Source organism: Solanum tuberosum, unplaced genomic scaffold (assembly GCF_000226075.1).
Source record: "Solanum tuberosum cultivar DM 1-3 516 R44 unplaced genomic scaffold, SolTub_3.0 scf00165, whole genome shotgun sequence".
NCBI classification, from domain to species: Eukaryota; Viridiplantae; Streptophyta; class Magnoliopsida; order Solanales; family Solanaceae; genus Solanum; species Solanum tuberosum.
The window spans coordinates 84,718-100,603 of NW_006239090.1; the positions used below are offsets into that span (position 1 = coordinate 84,718).

At 33.5% G+C, this 15,886-nt stretch overlaps 3 protein-coding genes across 5 annotated transcripts; all 3 read right to left on the minus strand.

Moving 5' to 3' along the window:
- Positions 1–368: 368 nt before the first annotated feature.
- LOC102582214 (probable polyamine transporter At3g19553) lies at positions 369–3,064 on the minus strand. Its single transcript, XM_006353902.2, has 2 exons — positions 1,790–3,064; positions 369–1,270 (listed from the first exon to the last, which is right to left on the minus strand). The coding sequence occupies exons 1-2, from the start codon at positions 2,758–2,760 to the stop codon at positions 742–744; spliced, it is 1,500 nt and encodes a 499-aa protein (XP_006353964.1). The 5' UTR covers positions 2,761–3,064; the 3' UTR covers positions 369–741.
- A 277-nt stretch (positions 3,065–3,341) lies between these two features.
- LOC102582764 (uncharacterized) lies at positions 3,342–5,166 on the minus strand. Its single transcript, XM_006353904.2, has 4 exons — positions 4,856–5,166; positions 3,977–4,114; positions 3,696–3,891; positions 3,342–3,573 (listed from the first exon to the last, which is right to left on the minus strand). The coding sequence occupies exons 1-3, from the start codon at positions 5,066–5,068 to the stop codon at positions 3,700–3,702; spliced, it is 543 nt and encodes a 180-aa protein (XP_006353966.1). The 5' UTR covers positions 5,069–5,166; the 3' UTR covers positions 3,342–3,573; positions 3,696–3,699.
- Positions 5,167–13,003: 7,837 nt separating this feature from the next.
- On the minus strand, positions 13,004–15,886 carry LOC102588265 (histone deacetylase 6). Of its 3 annotated transcripts, XM_015311571.1 has the most exons (5): positions 15,816–15,880; positions 15,625–15,702; positions 14,649–14,825; positions 13,454–13,579; positions 13,004–13,340 (listed from the first exon to the last, which is right to left on the minus strand). In XM_015311571.1, the coding sequence occupies exons 3-5, from the start codon at positions 14,819–14,821 to the stop codon at positions 13,157–13,159; spliced, it is 483 nt and encodes a 160-aa protein (XP_015167057.1). In that variant the 5' UTR covers positions 14,822–14,825; positions 15,625–15,702; positions 15,816–15,880; the 3' UTR covers positions 13,004–13,156. The 3 variants fall into 3 exon arrangements, with proteins under 3 accessions (XP_015167057.1, XP_015167056.1, XP_015167055.1); XM_015311570.1 differs by lacking the exon at positions 15,625–15,702 and having other exon boundaries at positions 15,816–15,886; XM_015311569.1 differs by having other exon boundaries at positions 15,625–15,879.

Here is a 15,886-nt window from a genome sequence, read left to right on the forward strand (position 1 = left end):
TGGAAGAGGACTTGTGTTCAAGAAACACAATCATTTGAATATTGATGGCTATACAGACGCAGACTGGGCGCTGGAAGATCAACATCAGCTAATTTGACTTGTAGAAGCAAGAAATAGAACGTGGTGACTTTTTCTAGCGCAGAGGCAGAATTCACAAAGGGAATTTGCCAACTTCTTTGGTGGTGTGATAACAAGTCATCAGCTATACAAATTGCTCAGAATCCTGATCAACATGACAGGACAAAACATGTTGAAGTAGATTGACATTTTATTAAAGAGAAAATAATATGTGAAATTTGAAGACCAGTTAGCTGCCATGAATCTGGTGTGCTCGATCCCTTAAACATTTACGTGAAATCAGATTGGTGTGATGTACCAAAAGTATGTACAGAGTTTGTATTGATAAGTTATGTAGTGTTTCACATCAGATATAAGGTATTCAAAGAGTTTACATAAATCTAATTGGGCTTTTCCTCCCATAGTGTCTGGCTCATTCTGTAAAAGCATACCTTTCCTAGCTTGAACTATGTAAATATAAATCCGTTCTGGTAAAAAAAAGGGGCAGCCTGGTGCATAAAGGTCCCTAAGTGAAGGGTTGGATCAGATTGGATCTATTTTACGCAATCTTACCTTGCATTTCTACTGTCTTCACGATTGAGAGATCCCATTACCTCTAGGTCACATTGTTGCACCAAAGCTCCCCCTTCTGGTTTAAATGTACACAAAATATGGAAGTATCTTCTAATCCACTGTTGAAATTTCTTGTGACAAAGTTTTAGAATCTTGTACTGTCTTAGAGTGTCCGAGTAGGCTAAGAGACGCATCATCAGCAACAACCTGATCAAGTTCAGTAGGTGATGATCGGTCCTCAAGATCATTAGAAAGTCCCAATTGTTCTCTTGTATTAAAATGACACCACTTTTTCTCCTTTGCATACATCACGGCAGGATACAAGAACAGCCCTAGAATAATGACTGAGCCACTTACTATAAACGTCTTTAAAGAAGCCAGATACATGACAAAAAGAAGCAACAGAGAAGGCGGCAGGCAAAGCAGCGTTGCTCCAACCGTTTGCAACGGGACCTTATAAGGTCTATGAAGATCTGGCTTCTTTATCCTTAAATTTATGAAGGCTGCAAACTCAAGAAGCATTCCTACTGAATAGAGGAAGTTAAGAAATTCCAAGATTTCTTGAAAAGTCATCCATGACAGAAAGATTACGCCGGTTGCAGAGCATAAGATGCTGATAGTTGGTGTCCCATATTTTGATCTGCAAGATTTGAAGTAATAACTTGTCTTGTGATAATAGACTAAGAAAGCCACCACGCTAAATTGTAAATTTGTTATTTCCCTTTAGTAATGTTCATTATACTTAAATCCAGATATCAATCTATGAAAACCTTAAATAACAAGTCCTCATTTTTATACTGTGTCTGCACCTTTCCTAAGGTACTCCTAAGACTTGATTTTTCTTCTTTAAATACTCTCTCCGTCTCAATTTGAGTAGCACCGTTTCGACTTGACCCAAAATTTAAAAAAGAAAGGTGATAAACTTTTGAAATTTGTGGTCTAAAACAAACCTTGGACATTTGTGTGGAAGTTGTTTCTAGTTATAAAAAGATGACATTCTTTTTGAGATAGACTAAAAGAAAAAGGGTGCCACGTCAATTGGGACAACAGGAGTTCATTGTTTGATGATTATGATCTACCTCAGTTGAATATCACTAAGTCACACAAGGAAAATCTCTAGCTTGTAATATTCAAAGTATCAATTGAAAATTTGTCAAACCTTGAAGCAAATATAGACGGAAGCATTCCGATTTCGCTCATCCCAAGAAGTTGGAAGGCATCACTACTCATTTCAGCTTCAAACAACCCCATATTAGACATTGCAGCTGCAGCCTGAATCCACCATTTTAACCATAAACCCCCAATAAGCATTCCAGCTTCTGCAAAATAACCATCACTCCACTCACTAGGATTAGAATTCAACGCTCCTGTACCGGCAAGAAGTGGAATTATGTAAGACAAAACCACCAAAACCACAGCCCCGAGCAACGCCTTTGGAAACGTTCTACTAGGATCTTCAACCTCCCCTGCTACAGTACTAGCCTTATCCCAATAATTCAAATTCCAAAACATGTTATTAAAGAATCCCCTCCATTCAACCTTTTTAAAATCCACAACAAACCACTTTCTTGGCCTAATCCTAGGAATCGATAGAATCCCCATTACTAAAAAGGGTAAAAGCGAAAAACTTGCAAGCAAAACAGTCGAAAAACCAACAATATGCAGTCCTCTATAATTCATATATGTCAACGAAACTGTAATTCCTAACAAAGCCGGAATTCTTGCAATTAGATGAGTAAATATGGGTAAAGAATGCTTCAAGTAATCGAGGAAGAGTACCGGATACAGAGCATTATCCATAACACCACTAAACCATTTCCAAAACCCTTCTTGAAAACCCCAAAAGGGGCCAAAAGCTGATGATATCCAAATGACATAACCACCATTTTGAGGGAAACTTGTGGCTAATTCAGCTGTGATTAGAGCTTCAGGTATGCTCCATAATAAAGGGAAAATCAAGAAACCAAGTAAAGGTAATAAAGGGCCACCACCTGCTTTAACTGAATCTTCAATACCAAAAGGTCCACCTGAAACATCATAGAAAATGAGAGCAATAAGAGGTAATAAAGTTAATTTTGGATTTTTCTTGTCATTTGCAGTGTTCTTGATATCATTCACCATTTCCCTCATCGAGGTGGGGGAGAGAAACAAAAAGTCAACCCACCAACATCAAGATAGTAAATCTGGAGATCCGAATTCTATGGAATGGATTTGGGTGCAACAAATCATATGTAAAATAATTTTTCAATCATCTAAAATATCCCATCTTTTTTTTTTTCTTGGATTGAAAACTGGACATAGTCTTTTCTTGGATTGAAAACTGGACATAGTCAAACTGAGAATATGCTTACTGCACGTGCTTGCATAAAATGAATGGAGACTTGACTTGTGCACACGTATTAGACTAATGCACTTGCTCCCTCCGTTTGGTTAAAAATATAAGGACCTAAATTTAGTACCAAGTTTAAAAAAAATAAAAAAAAATTAATCTTATAATTTTAAATTAAAGTTATGTCAAATATATTTACAAAAATTTAACAGCTTTAAAAACTAAAATGTTGTTAAAAAAGAAAGGAGAGTCCTTTTATTATATAAAGCCAAAATTTCGATATTGATTTTTTAATTTTTATATATATTTCCTTCAACCATTAATTGTAAGTATCTCCTTGACAATTGTGCACAATGTCTAGTTGTAAACAATTCCATTAGTATAGATCCCTTAGATGATTTCTTCATCCATGTCCACAAAGACTAGTGAATGATCATGCATTTCAAAAAAACTAGAACAATATACGTAACACTACATAAATTGGACAACGTCTAAAAATTTATCAAATACTTCTACAACTAATTAATAATAACCGGTTCGATCTAAGATTTAAAAAACTATAGTTTCAACTATCTTTCCTAGCCTCCTCCAATTTAGCTTAGCCGATAAACCAACTGCAAAATAGTCGAGAAAAAACAAACCAAGGTAAATTAGCAACCAAGTATAGGTAAATATGGTTTGTTTTTACCCCTCACACAAACAATGAAAAGAAAAAAGTTGGGAGGAAATTGAATACCTCATCATCTCAACGTCTTTTTTCTACAAAGACGGACAACATTCTCCTCGTGTGGTCCTTTATATGCATGGATTTGAAAAGTTTCAATCGGTGTACGCAAAGTCAGGTTACTAACTTTAACAGTCATGAAAAATTCACGACATTCAGCCAAAATAAAGTTCACTGTTTCAACATAGTTAACTTTGTACTTGTAAACCTGCAAGGCATAGAGAAAATATTGTAACGTCATTGAGGGTTTGAGGGATATTATTTACACAAAGCAAAGAGGAACAGAGTCATACATTGGTTTCGTTATTGTTGTAATCCTGAATAGCATGGTTAGCCAATTCCATCAGCAAGTCAGTTTCTTTCTCAAAATCCAGATATGGTATGTACATAGCTGCCTTAGCATCACCAGGATAAATGTCAATGTCGAAACCCTGTCAAATAAGCCAATAAGTCATGAACTCATAAGTCATATCCAAGCTGTAACAAAAGGAGAGGTCTAATTGAATGGTACATGATGAACTGTCCCAGATTTTATATTATAGACGGTAAGTTAAAGCAAGTGAAAGCGAAAAAAGTTGATATTCAATCCGGTAAAGAAATCCAAAGCGAAAATTCTCTTCTAGTATTTGGTCCATTAGCAGAGGCTAAGAATTGTTACTCTAACATACATTATGGGTAAAAGTGCCCCTAGACAGACCTGAGTTGGCTAAAAGGCTACTCAAAGCATTCAAATTGTAGTTTGTTCTGAATTAGGTCAGGTCAGACAAGCATGGGACATCTATAACGTCTGCGGAAGAGAAAGAGTTGTAAAGAACAAACAGAGAATAAGTAACTATGGCAATTCTGATTGTGAGAATTTCATATATTGCAACAACAAACCCAGTGAAATCCCACAATGCCATCCCACCCAGGGATGATAGAGTGCACGCAGGCCTTAGCAATGCCTCGACGAGGTAGAGATGCATAGATGAAATACAGGGATTTAGATTATGAAATATGCAAGTATAAGTCTAATCACTCAATTTTATTTCTCTAGGTCCTATCATAATCACAATATCATGCTAGCCCCAAATAAACACCCTACGAAAAAGGGGGAAAACAACTCCCATGAAATTCAACCCCAATTAAACAACTTATGGAGCAATAATTCGGATAAGTAAAGGGAGACAAACATCGGATTGGAGAATCTGACGGAAGTATCTTCCATAAATTTTGCGAAACAAATCACGATTATCCTTTGAAGCGGTTTTGGGGATAAAATCGTCGTCATTCCACAGATTCTCATTCGCCAAGTATTTCTGTGGCAACTCCCTCTTCCATGGATCTTCTTCTTCTTCTGCACAAATTGGCTTCTTCGATTCAGCGCCGCCCATCTCCGTGTCCATGGAGCTCTCAACCAAAACAAGGTTTATGGGTTTCAGGGCACAAATATAAATTTTCCTCCCTATATTTTCCTAGTATCCCATGTCAATTAGGACACCTTTTTAAAAAAAATAATGTACATATTTATTTTTATAAAATATATGCTTATAATATACTAGATACAATGAGCTTGTGCAATCACGGGCCAATAATTGTTACTTTATTTGATTATTTATATGTGTGATTTATAAATCTTAACGTAATTTTTAAATAATATATGTTACTTTTTTTTTCAATTTATGTAGTGCATATGAAATTTCAAAAGTTTCACATTTTTCTAAATTATCAATATTAATTTAAATTTGAGATTGTTTGAGTTTTAAATTAAAAAATATTTTTAGGGAAAGTGAAGCGAAAGACAACACTACACACTTGTTGTTTAATGAAGAGAACCATCAAATTAGATAAAGTAGTATATGAAGGTTAAATTTCAGATTAGTTCCCGTCTTTATAAATTTCTAAACTTGACCCTAAGTACCTAAAGCAAGTTTCCCTCTTTGTAAATTTTGAAATTTGATCCCAAGCTGTTCTAATTCATATGTTTTTAAATACTTTAAGTTGCAATTAATAGTATTCTTAACGTAATTTTCAAATAATATATGTTACCCCATCTCAATTATACAGTATGCGTGAAATTTTGAGAGTTAACCAAATTTGTAATATTTTAAATTTATTTTTAGTACTATTTAAAAAGGAAAATATTAAAATAAAAATAAATTCTAAAAAATAAAATAATAAGGGCAAACCGGTCAATTGGCCAGCCAACAACACAAATTTATAAATGCATTTGTAAGTACAGGTGGACCAGCTTTGTGATAAAAAGAAACTTAGTTCATGTGATTAATAGTATTCTTAACGTAATTTTCAAATAATATATGCTATATAAGATAATAAGATAATATATTTTCAGAAGACCCTATATAAATATATGGTTCCACTAATATCATAAATTAATAATTCTTAAAAATTACAAATATATCTAAGACAATTTAGTGAAATATGATTCTATTGTGTTCTGTTTTTTCCCTTAAAATTCAAATCTAGTTGAAGCTCATCTCTAACTTTTCTTATTGCATCCAAGAGTTCTGTTATTGTCTTTTTGAACTGCATCATAAAATTGTGAAAAAATCTAGATGCGATAAGTGATTATTTACCAATAACTGGATCCAAAGATATAGTATCAACTTCAACTTCATCATCAACATTGTTTTTTCCGATGGTATCCACAATTTCTTTTAAGTTTTGGACCTCTGAACATGTATCACTTTCACCCGAATAATCCAACATGTTATTGACATCAATTTTATTGTGGTAACCGAGATCATTAATCATGACCTCAAGTTCATGAATGATATTTTCACAAGTGGATTCATTCAAATTCTCTAAGATTGCATTCCCCAAACGAATTACAGTGTCGAAAACAATTTGATATTGTCTCTTGTTGAACATTTGTTGTCAAAGCAGGGATTGCAAAATTGATAGCATCCAAAACATTAATCTTTGTTGGATCAGTTTGTCCCACTTTATAGCTTTCTAATATCCTACGATAAAATCTGTTACGATAATACATCTTGAAAGCTCTTATTATCCCAGCATCACAAGATTGAATTTTGGATGTCATGTTGGGTGGAAAGAAAAACAATTCAACATTTTGTAGTCCTTCAATATTTCTATTATGGGCTGAACAATTATCTACCATAAGCAAAACTCGTCTACCATGCATTTTGTGGTCAAACCAACAAATATATTCATCAAAAAGCACACTTGTCATCCATGCCTTTTGTTTGCATGATTATACATAAATTAGTAAGATATAATGATTTTGATGTATTAATTTGTTGTACTTTATGTATAATTTTTTTTATATGAAATCAATAAATATAATACATAAATTAGTAAAATACAATGATTTTGATATAATCAAAATTAACCTTTGTTAAATCTCAAACCATTCTTTAAATTAATAAATATTAATTTATTGATTAAATAATATCTCTATAAAATAATAAAATTTCATGGTCCCACCTATATTAATTTATAGAGGTTTTAATGTTGGTGAACCAACTTTGTGATAAAAAGAAACTTAGTTCCTGTGATTAATAGTATTCTTAATGTAATTTTTAAATAATATATGTTACCCCATTTGTTTCAATTTATGTGGTACATGTGAAATTTTGAGAGTGAATATGTTTTTCAAATATTGTAAGTTGTTAATTATTAGTATGATTTATGATATTTTAATGTAATTTTCAAATAATATATGTTACTCCCGTCGTTCCAATTATACAGTATGCGTGAAATTTCGAGAGTTAACCAAATTTGTAATATTTTTAGTACTATTTAAAAATAAAAATATTAAAATAAAAATAAACTAAAAAAACAAAATATATATAACAAGTAGGAATTAGAGGAGACACAATTTTATAATGCATTTGTAAGAAGATGGGCCAGCTTTGTGATAAAAAGGAACTAAAGTAGTTGGGCCAATTTTGAGATAAAAAGAAATTTAGTTCCTCTCTTTGTAAATTGAGAAACTTGACCTCAAGCTCCTCTAATTCCCACTTATTAATAGAGTATAGTAATAATACTATTTTCAAATAATATACGTTACCCCATTTGTTTCAATTTATGTGGTACATGTGAAATTTTGAGAGTGAATATGTTTCTCAAATATTGTAAGTTGTTAATTATTAGTATGATTTATGGTATTTTTATGTAATTTTCAAATAATATATATTACTCCCTTCGTCCCAATTAAACAGTATGAGTGAAATTTCGAAAGTTAACCAAATTGTAATATTTTTAGTACTATTTAAAAATAAAAATAATAATAAATAAAAAAAATAATATATATATATATATATATATATAATAAGTAGGAATTAGAGGACACAATTTTATAATGCATTTGTAAGAAGGTGGGACAACTTTGTGATAAAAAGGAACTAAAGTAGGTGGGCCAGCTTTGAGATAAAAAGAAACTTAGTTCCTCTCTTTGTAAATTGAGAAACTTGACCTCAAGCTACCCTAATTCCTTTTTTTTTAACCCTCCCTAGGAGCTCTCCCACCGCTCTTTGCTCTCTTGATGACTCGAACTCGTAACCTTCGAATTGGAAGTGAGGGGTGCTTAGCAACTCTCTCTCGTCAAGCTCCTCTAATTCCCACTTATTATATATAGTAACTATTTAAAAATAAAAATATTAAAATAAAAATAAAATATATATAATAAGTAGGAATTAGAGGAGACACAATTTTATAATGCATTTGTAAGAAGGTGGGCCAACTTTGTGATAAAAAGGAACTAAAGTAGGTGGGTCAGCTTTGAAATAAAAAGAAACTTAGTTCCTCTCTTTGTAAATTGAGAAACTTGACCTCAAACTCCTCTAATTCCCACTTATTATATATAGTAATACATATTTTCCACATATGCGAATATTGATGCTATAAGCATAAAAAATTATTGTTTATATATGCCAAGGTAGAAGCGAGACCACAACTAAGAAGGTAGAGAAGAAGATGTTGGACATCACGATAGGAATAAATTAATTTATACGATGATCATTTTAATTTTTACCCTAATATTAATTTATTTAAATTTTACACGATAAAATTATTTTTTCACGTGGAGTGTCACGAGACATAATTTTTAAACAAAAGAGAGAGTGTACACACAACATTAGAAATTAGTCTAAATGTATTTTGCTAACTATTGGTGATAGTTCAGGTAGAAAACTCACATTTTCAATAGTTTAGGTATGAAACTATAAAAACTGGATAGTTTAAATATGTTTAACCCTTAATTCATATTCTAATTACAGTGTATTTATACTATATATAATTGATAAAAAAAAATTATTTAGATAAAGATGAATTCTCTATTTCATTATGTTTATAGAATTCTCCAAACTCAATTTTAAGTAAGATTTGAGTTTGAAAGACTAATATTGTTTTAAAAAGTGGTTTTCAGTGTCGTTTGAAATTTCGAGTGTGGGAATGAAATTTTGTCGATTCCATCAGTTCAGAAATGTGGAATCTGATTAGTGAGAGTCGTTGGTTTTAGATTTGGAGTCTTCTTGAGAATTTGAGACCCTAAGTTGGAAATTGTTGAGAATTTAGCCTTTGAGCTAACTTTAGTCAATATTCAGGGTTCAGATGCTCGGACCTGGATTCCAAGAGTTCCATTGGTTTCGAGGGATGATTTTAGACCTAGGTGAGGTCTTGGTTAATTTTTGAGAGGTCTGAATCTTGTTTTAGCCGTTTTAGGCGTTATATTAGTTTATTGTGGTCTTCATGTATGTCAGATCAAGGAGACCTCAGATTCGTATTTTAACTGTTCCATTGAGTCCGAAACATCGAGTATAATCGATTTGCATGTGTGGTTTGTGTGTACAGGATTTCGAACAAATTATGAGGGTCCTTTCAATGATTTTGTGTTGACTAATGTTTCTGGTGCTGCATCGTCGCTCTTGCAGAGGGCCTTCGCTTTTACGAACTTCAATTTAGCGAAGGTCGGCTCGCAAAAGCGTAACTGAGCTTTTGGGCGTGGTTCGCTTAAGCGGATCAGGGCTCGCTTTAGCGGTGGTCGCTTAAGCAAAGCCTGGTTCGCAAAAGCAAGACCCCCAATTTTTATAGCATCCGCTTAAGCGACATAAGAGAGGGTTTTTGGTTTGAAAATTTCGGGGATTAAATCCCATTTTTCTAGTTTTGAGCTTGGCAAAATCTTTGGTGGCAATTTTGAAAGGATTTCTTGGGCTAAATCATTTGGGTAAGCTTTTGTAATCCTAGAACTTCATCTCCCTTTGATCATTTATGGATTTCAACAGTAAAATTTGGGATTTTTATTGACAAATGACAAGGTTTTTCAAGAACTCAAGTTCTAAACTAAAATGGAGATTGTGAATTGATTTTAAGTCCTTTTTTGAAATGATTTTCACCAATAAGTTCCAACTGCATTGGGTAATGATTTCAAGTGAAGAATTTCGAATTCAAACTTCATTTTCGGAATTGGATTTTGTGTATTGACTCATTTTTCAAAGTATATGAGTTGGGTATTGTTGTTTTCGGAAATTTATTGTGAATACTTGATTGATATAGATTGTGTGGCTTTAGACATTGGTCGAAAAAAGAAGACTCAAGTCTTGGAGTGACTAGTTGGTTAAATTAAGGCAAGTCATCTCCTAAACCTTGTAATTTAGTAGAATTTGTGTATTGCCTTCATTGTGTGTGTGTGTTAGGAGTAATGGGTATGTGGTGAGGGATTCATTGTTCCACTTGATAAATCGTAATGAATAAAAAGGGAATTAAAGAAAAGATTATGTGCTGATCATAATGTTTTGTGAATTGCCTTGTTGTGACCCTTATTTGATTGATTGATGAAGTGCTTGATAACATGAATGTGAACTTGAATTGCTTGAATCGTTGCCTCTTCCTTATAGTGTGAACTTGCTATGTGCATTGATTGTTGTACACCGTGATGAGACTTGTGATACGCAATCGATGAGAAATGATTTCGGCTATAGAAATGATATAAAGCCAATGAGAAATGGTTTCGGGTAGTGAGATAATATAAAGTCGGTGGGAAGTAGTTTCGGCTAGTGATATGATATTAAGTCGATGGGAAATGGTTCTGCCTAGTGATATGATATAAAGCCGATGAGAAATTGTTCTGGCTAGTGATATGATATAAAGCCGGCGGGAATGGTTTCGACTAGTGAAATGATATAAAACCGATGGGAAATGATTTCGGCTAGTGATATGATATAAAATCGATGGAAAATGGTTCTGACTAGTGATATGATATAAAGACAACGGGAAATGGTTTAGACTAGTGATATAAAGTCGATTGGAAATGGTTTCGGCTAGTGATTTGATATAAAACCTATGGAAAATGGTTCCGACTAGTGATATTGTGTTGAAGGAAAATAGTTCCGGCAAGAGATTGATTATTGTGATTTGATGTGTTTTGATGCTTATGTTTGACTTGTTAATTGTGATTGATGCACTTGCTACGTGTGATTGACTCTACCTGACATTGAGATTGACTTACTTGATACGTGTTGGTTGTGAAATTGTGATTGGACTGTGATTATTGAAAGAACAACTTTCGCATATAGCAAACACAAAATTCATATTTGTATGTTATAACAAAGTTTGCATAATTGCGCTCCATAGCAAACATATATATGTATAATTCGCTATACATATACAAAGAAAGCAGTTGTATAATTCGCTATACATATACAAAGAAAGCAGTTGTATAATATAATTGCGCTCCATATCAAACATAAATATGTATATTTCGCTATACATATACAAAAGAAAGCAGTTGTATACAAAAGATCAATTGTATAATCTGTGTATGTATAAAACAAGAAAGAGAGAAAGGCAAAAGAAAACTGGGCAGGGAAATATTTGTATTGTATAATTATAAGTGTATAGGACGAAGATATATGTATATGCATGTGTATATACAATTTTCTCTCACTTTATACAAACAGAAGCGCAATTTATACATTTCGTTTCTGTTTGTATAAGCGAGAGAGGCAAGGGTGGCGAGCGAGATTCGGGAGAGTGGCGAGTGAGATCTAAAAGAGGGGGAGAGAGGGGAACGAAAATATATGTATATATACAATTTTCTCTCTCTTTATACAAACACAAACGCATTTTATACATTTGATTTGATAAAAGCGAGAGAGGCGAGCGAGACTGCCACCAAACGAGAGTGGCGAACGAGATTCCACCAGGGAGAGTGGCGAAAATAACAATAGTTTGCTATAGGGTACAATTAAATCAAAGTATATTTATAACATTTAATTTGAATTAATAGTTTGCTATTATATATATTTTTCCCTTATTGAAACTTGTGAGTTGTCACTCTAGAACTGTTAGGTTTGACTAATTTATGTGCATGTTGTAGTTTTAGGAGGTTCGGTTTGGATGAAAGGAGTATTCGTTTTCTAATTAAGTTGCTTCGTTTATTAGGTTGCTTGTTGAACACCATGTTGTTGGTACTCACCCCTTGCTTCTGCACTTGTATAGGTTCCAAGCCCAGTATCATGTGATCGCTCTTTCTCTCCATCTTCGAGGCTTGTCAGAGAATTGTTGAGAGGTAGTTGTTTGTCATCCTGGCGGACCCTCTAGTTCTTCTTTTTATGCTTTATTCTATTTGAGAAACAAAGAGTTGAGATATGTACTTATTTATTAATTTTGCACTTATGTATTAGTGACTTGTACACGTGACAACCAGGTTTTGGTGTGTTAATAGAAAGAATAAGTTTTTCGCTTTTATGTTGTTTTTGCATTATCTTTCCCTTTTTCTTTTATTTCATTGGGTTGAGACTGACTTGGCTTGATGAGAATAGACAAGTGACATCATGTTAATTTTTGGGTTCTGACAAATTATTACTGAAGTTCTCATACGAAATAAAAAAAATTGGCAAGTTATCTAATTTTATCCAAATTAGAAGATCCGAGGTTTTGCTAATTTATCAAAACTTGAGTAGCAACTTTTTATAGCAGAGTTCAACCTAATCTTAACGTTATGGATTGATCAATAATGAGATTGGATATGTTTTTGTATACAATATTTTTATTGGCATAACACACAGTAATAGTATAAATTGAATGTGAATTGAGCTCACTTCAATTTCCGTTTTTTATCCCTTTGAAATTTTGAAAAGTATAATCATATCCACTTTACACAAGTACTTAATAACCTCTTCTTGAGTCAATTTTCCAATCCTTTAACAAAGATGTCCAGAGTTGAGGGCAACCCAATTTTTACCAGCAGCCAGAGTTCTAAACTCTAATTATATTTCCCTAAGAGTACAAACAGATTTTACATTGTTATTATTCTTACGCGAAATGGTGCATACCTCAAGAAACTATTTTGCTTACGAAGCACAGAAATAAGAGGTTAATGTGCCAATATCTAGATAAAAACACCATGATCCAAATTGGTTTTTGCTAAACCATTTTCCTATAGAGAAATCAGTTTGAAGAGAATTTTTAAACAGCCTAACATCACAGGCATCAAAGAGAAGATGAAAAAATTACTTCCCAGAAGTAGAAGAACCGTCTGCTCTGTTATCTGTAATATGTACACACTCCACTGCTCGTAAAGGTGGAGGCTCATTAAACTTCAGTACGTAGGCAGTGAAATGAACAGACTGCAACGGCATTATAACTTGGGCATCTAAATACGCATTGCAGGAGAAACACCATACTGATAGATCACTGCTCCAGAAAAAAAAAAAAAAAAGGAAATCCATAAACATGTGTATCTTCAGCTCAAAGATGTGACGACTAAAATGATGAAAGATATTGACGTCTTGTCTCACAAAAGTTACCTAAAGCTGAGGGCTAAAGAGTGATCGGTCAGCTTGTAATGCTCGAGCATGTGCTTATTAACAAATCGACTGCAAAGAACCTCCTTGCAACACAAACATAGCCAGTTCTCTGCTGGATGTTGGCACCTTCAAAAAGGTTTTTGCACAATGTCACCAAATTGTTTTCCTTCCAACAAGAAATTCCATAACCATTTACAGCTAATTCTCACAGGTATAGTAGGTCTAATAACGAAGTCAAGCGAAGTAAATTAAAACCAGTCCTTCCTTGTCTGGAATAACTAGAAACATCTATACAAATGGGTGGAAGTGTATCAGATCGCTAAATGCCTATGTGATATCTGAAAACCAAACCAATGAATGGACTATTAATTCCAATATACAGACTTAAAAACTACAGAACTGAGAGTGGACTGACCAGCAAGTTCCGTAAGGACATACAGTAATGCGTATGAAATAGCACAATGCGAAACATATAATTTAGAACCAAAAGGATATTGATGTATAAAATTTACATTTCCTTCTTAAAAGATAAAGAAAAAGTACTCTAAATATGTTTATTCAACCTTGAAATCAGTCCATTTTTATTCTCTTTTCATGTTTTTGAACTTCTCAAATTGGAACTTGCTAACTAAGTTGCTCGGACTCTCCAAAAATGTTGTTGCACCTGTGTCGGATCCTTCAAAAATGCATTACTTTTGAAGGATCCAACACACGCCCGATGACATTTTTGATGAGTCCGGGTAACACAGCATGCTAACATTTCATACATTCTCTATTCCTTATATTTGGTGTAAATTAGTAACATCACCACAAAAAGAGAACTGATGTAAGGTCCTAGACGCAAAGGAGTGTTTAGCGCCTACTATGGGGTGCTTGAAAGGGGAAAAAATACCATAACAACATGATTGTTAATTCGTGATACTTTAATCTAGAAACAAGTTTTGAATAGCTAAACATTGAAAGTCTAAAAGAAATAAAATGCTTATTAGACTACTTATTGCATAAAACAATTAACACAAATTAATCTCATTACAAGCTCAAAAAAGAAGGAAATAAAATGAAACAAAGACAAATGTACCACTTGACAACTTAGTGTGACAGGAAGTACAGTAATACCATACAATATAATATCATATGTACGGGTCTCTAGGAGTTTGCAAAGGAGAAGAAAATATAGGGTTGTAACAAGATGAACCTGTTGCAAGGAGTATCAGGAGTTGGAATATGGGTGAGATCAGATGACAAAGAAGCCAGGTGATCACAGTGAGTTTTGGCCTCAACCCAACCTGATTCGGACCCGTATAGCATCAATATCTCATCTTCTTCATCAATAGGAAGTAAAGACGATGAAGAAGTTCCAGTTGCCATGGATCTGGATTGACGAAATACGATTATGTTAGCCACATTTGACAAATTTAACTAAGGGACAGCATAATTTTGCATCAGCTATAGAAGACTTTGAAATGCTATTTCAATGAAATCTGAACAGAAAAGAAGACTCGGAAATTATCAATCAATTGTCTGAATCTTTTTAGGGAAAAGAAGAGCATCACACTTAAGAGTTGAATGACATGAAAAAAAGAAGAAGAGGAGCATGTAACACAGCACCAGACTGCAGCAAAGTAAAGTTAAAGCACTCTAAAACAAGTAAAGTGGAACAGGCAAGAAAAAAATATGACACCAAAAGATATAAGAAATATATTATATGATATCGATTTTGGTATAATAGAAAGAGTAAATCCAACAAAAGTTGATAACAAGATAAACAAACAAAAAGGTAAAGAAGAGTTAAGATTTGGAAAGCTAAACGATAGATTTCAAGCCCACATACAAAAGCATTACTTCCAACGCAACAACAACATATCCCATGAAATCCCATAAGTGGGTCTGGGAAGGGTAGAATGTACGCAGATCATACCCTACCTCAGATTTAGAGAGGACCCTCGGCTCAAGTACAACATATCAAAATAATGAAAAAGGGAAAACAAAAACAAAGCAACTAATAAGGAAAAGTAACAACCACAAACTAATGTGATAACCTAAACACAATCAACAAGTGATAGTGTAATCAAAAGCAAGACACTATAAGAAAACGGCTAAACCCCTAGAAAAGCATTACTGGCAATGATGCCAACAAGCCTAAGAAGTATTGCACATCAAAGTAAAGATACCTATTGCTAAGGTTTTGGGTTCTATCAGAAGATGGAATCAGCTACAATCCACTGTATCCATTCAGAATTTCAGGCACACTTGTTAACAAACAAATTAGAGATCGGTTTAAACTCCCACGATAATGATTAAAAAGAATTTCTTCGAGAAACCAAAAACGATTTTGTCGATAAGTAATTGGGGATTTTGATACCTGAAGGGCAGGAACGAAGTTGAAATAGGGATACACTGATATTGGATACAAAAATAGCGACTTCCGCTCCT

Excerpts from the sequence above, each read along its gene's own strand:
- LOC102588265 (XM_015311570.1), bottom strand. The coding sequence starts at position 14,821 with ATGGCAACTGGAACTTCTTCATCGTCTTTACTTCCTATTGATGAAGAA. Across the intron at positions 13,580-14,648 it reads CCTGATACTCCTTGCAACAG|GTGCCAACATCCAGCAGAGA; the intron begins GTTCATCTTGTT and ends ACCTTTTTGAAG. Across the intron at positions 13,341-13,453 it reads TCTTTAGCCCTCAGCTTTAG|TGATCTATCAGTATGGTGTT; the intron begins GTAACTTTTGTG and ends TTTCTGGAGCAG.
- LOC102582764 (XM_006353904.2), bottom strand. The coding sequence starts at position 5,068 with ATGGACACGGAGATGGGCGGCGCTGAATCGAAGAAGCCAATTTGTGCA. Across the intron at positions 4,115-4,855 it reads GTCAGATTCTCCAATCCGAT|GGTTTCGACATTGACATTTA; the intron begins GTTTGTCTCCCT and ends CTTATTTGACAG. Across the intron at positions 3,892-3,976 it reads ACAACAATAACGAAACCAAT|GTTTACAAGTACAAAGTTAA; the intron begins GTATGACTCTGT and ends TATGCCTTGCAG.
- LOC102582214 (XM_006353902.2), bottom strand. The coding sequence starts at position 2,760 with ATGAGGGAAATGGTGAATGATATCAAGAACACTGCAAATGACAAGAAA. Across the intron at positions 1,271-1,789 it reads CCGTCTATATTTGCTTCAAG|ATCAAAATATGGGACACCAA; the intron begins GTTTGACAAATT and ends CAAATCTTGCAG.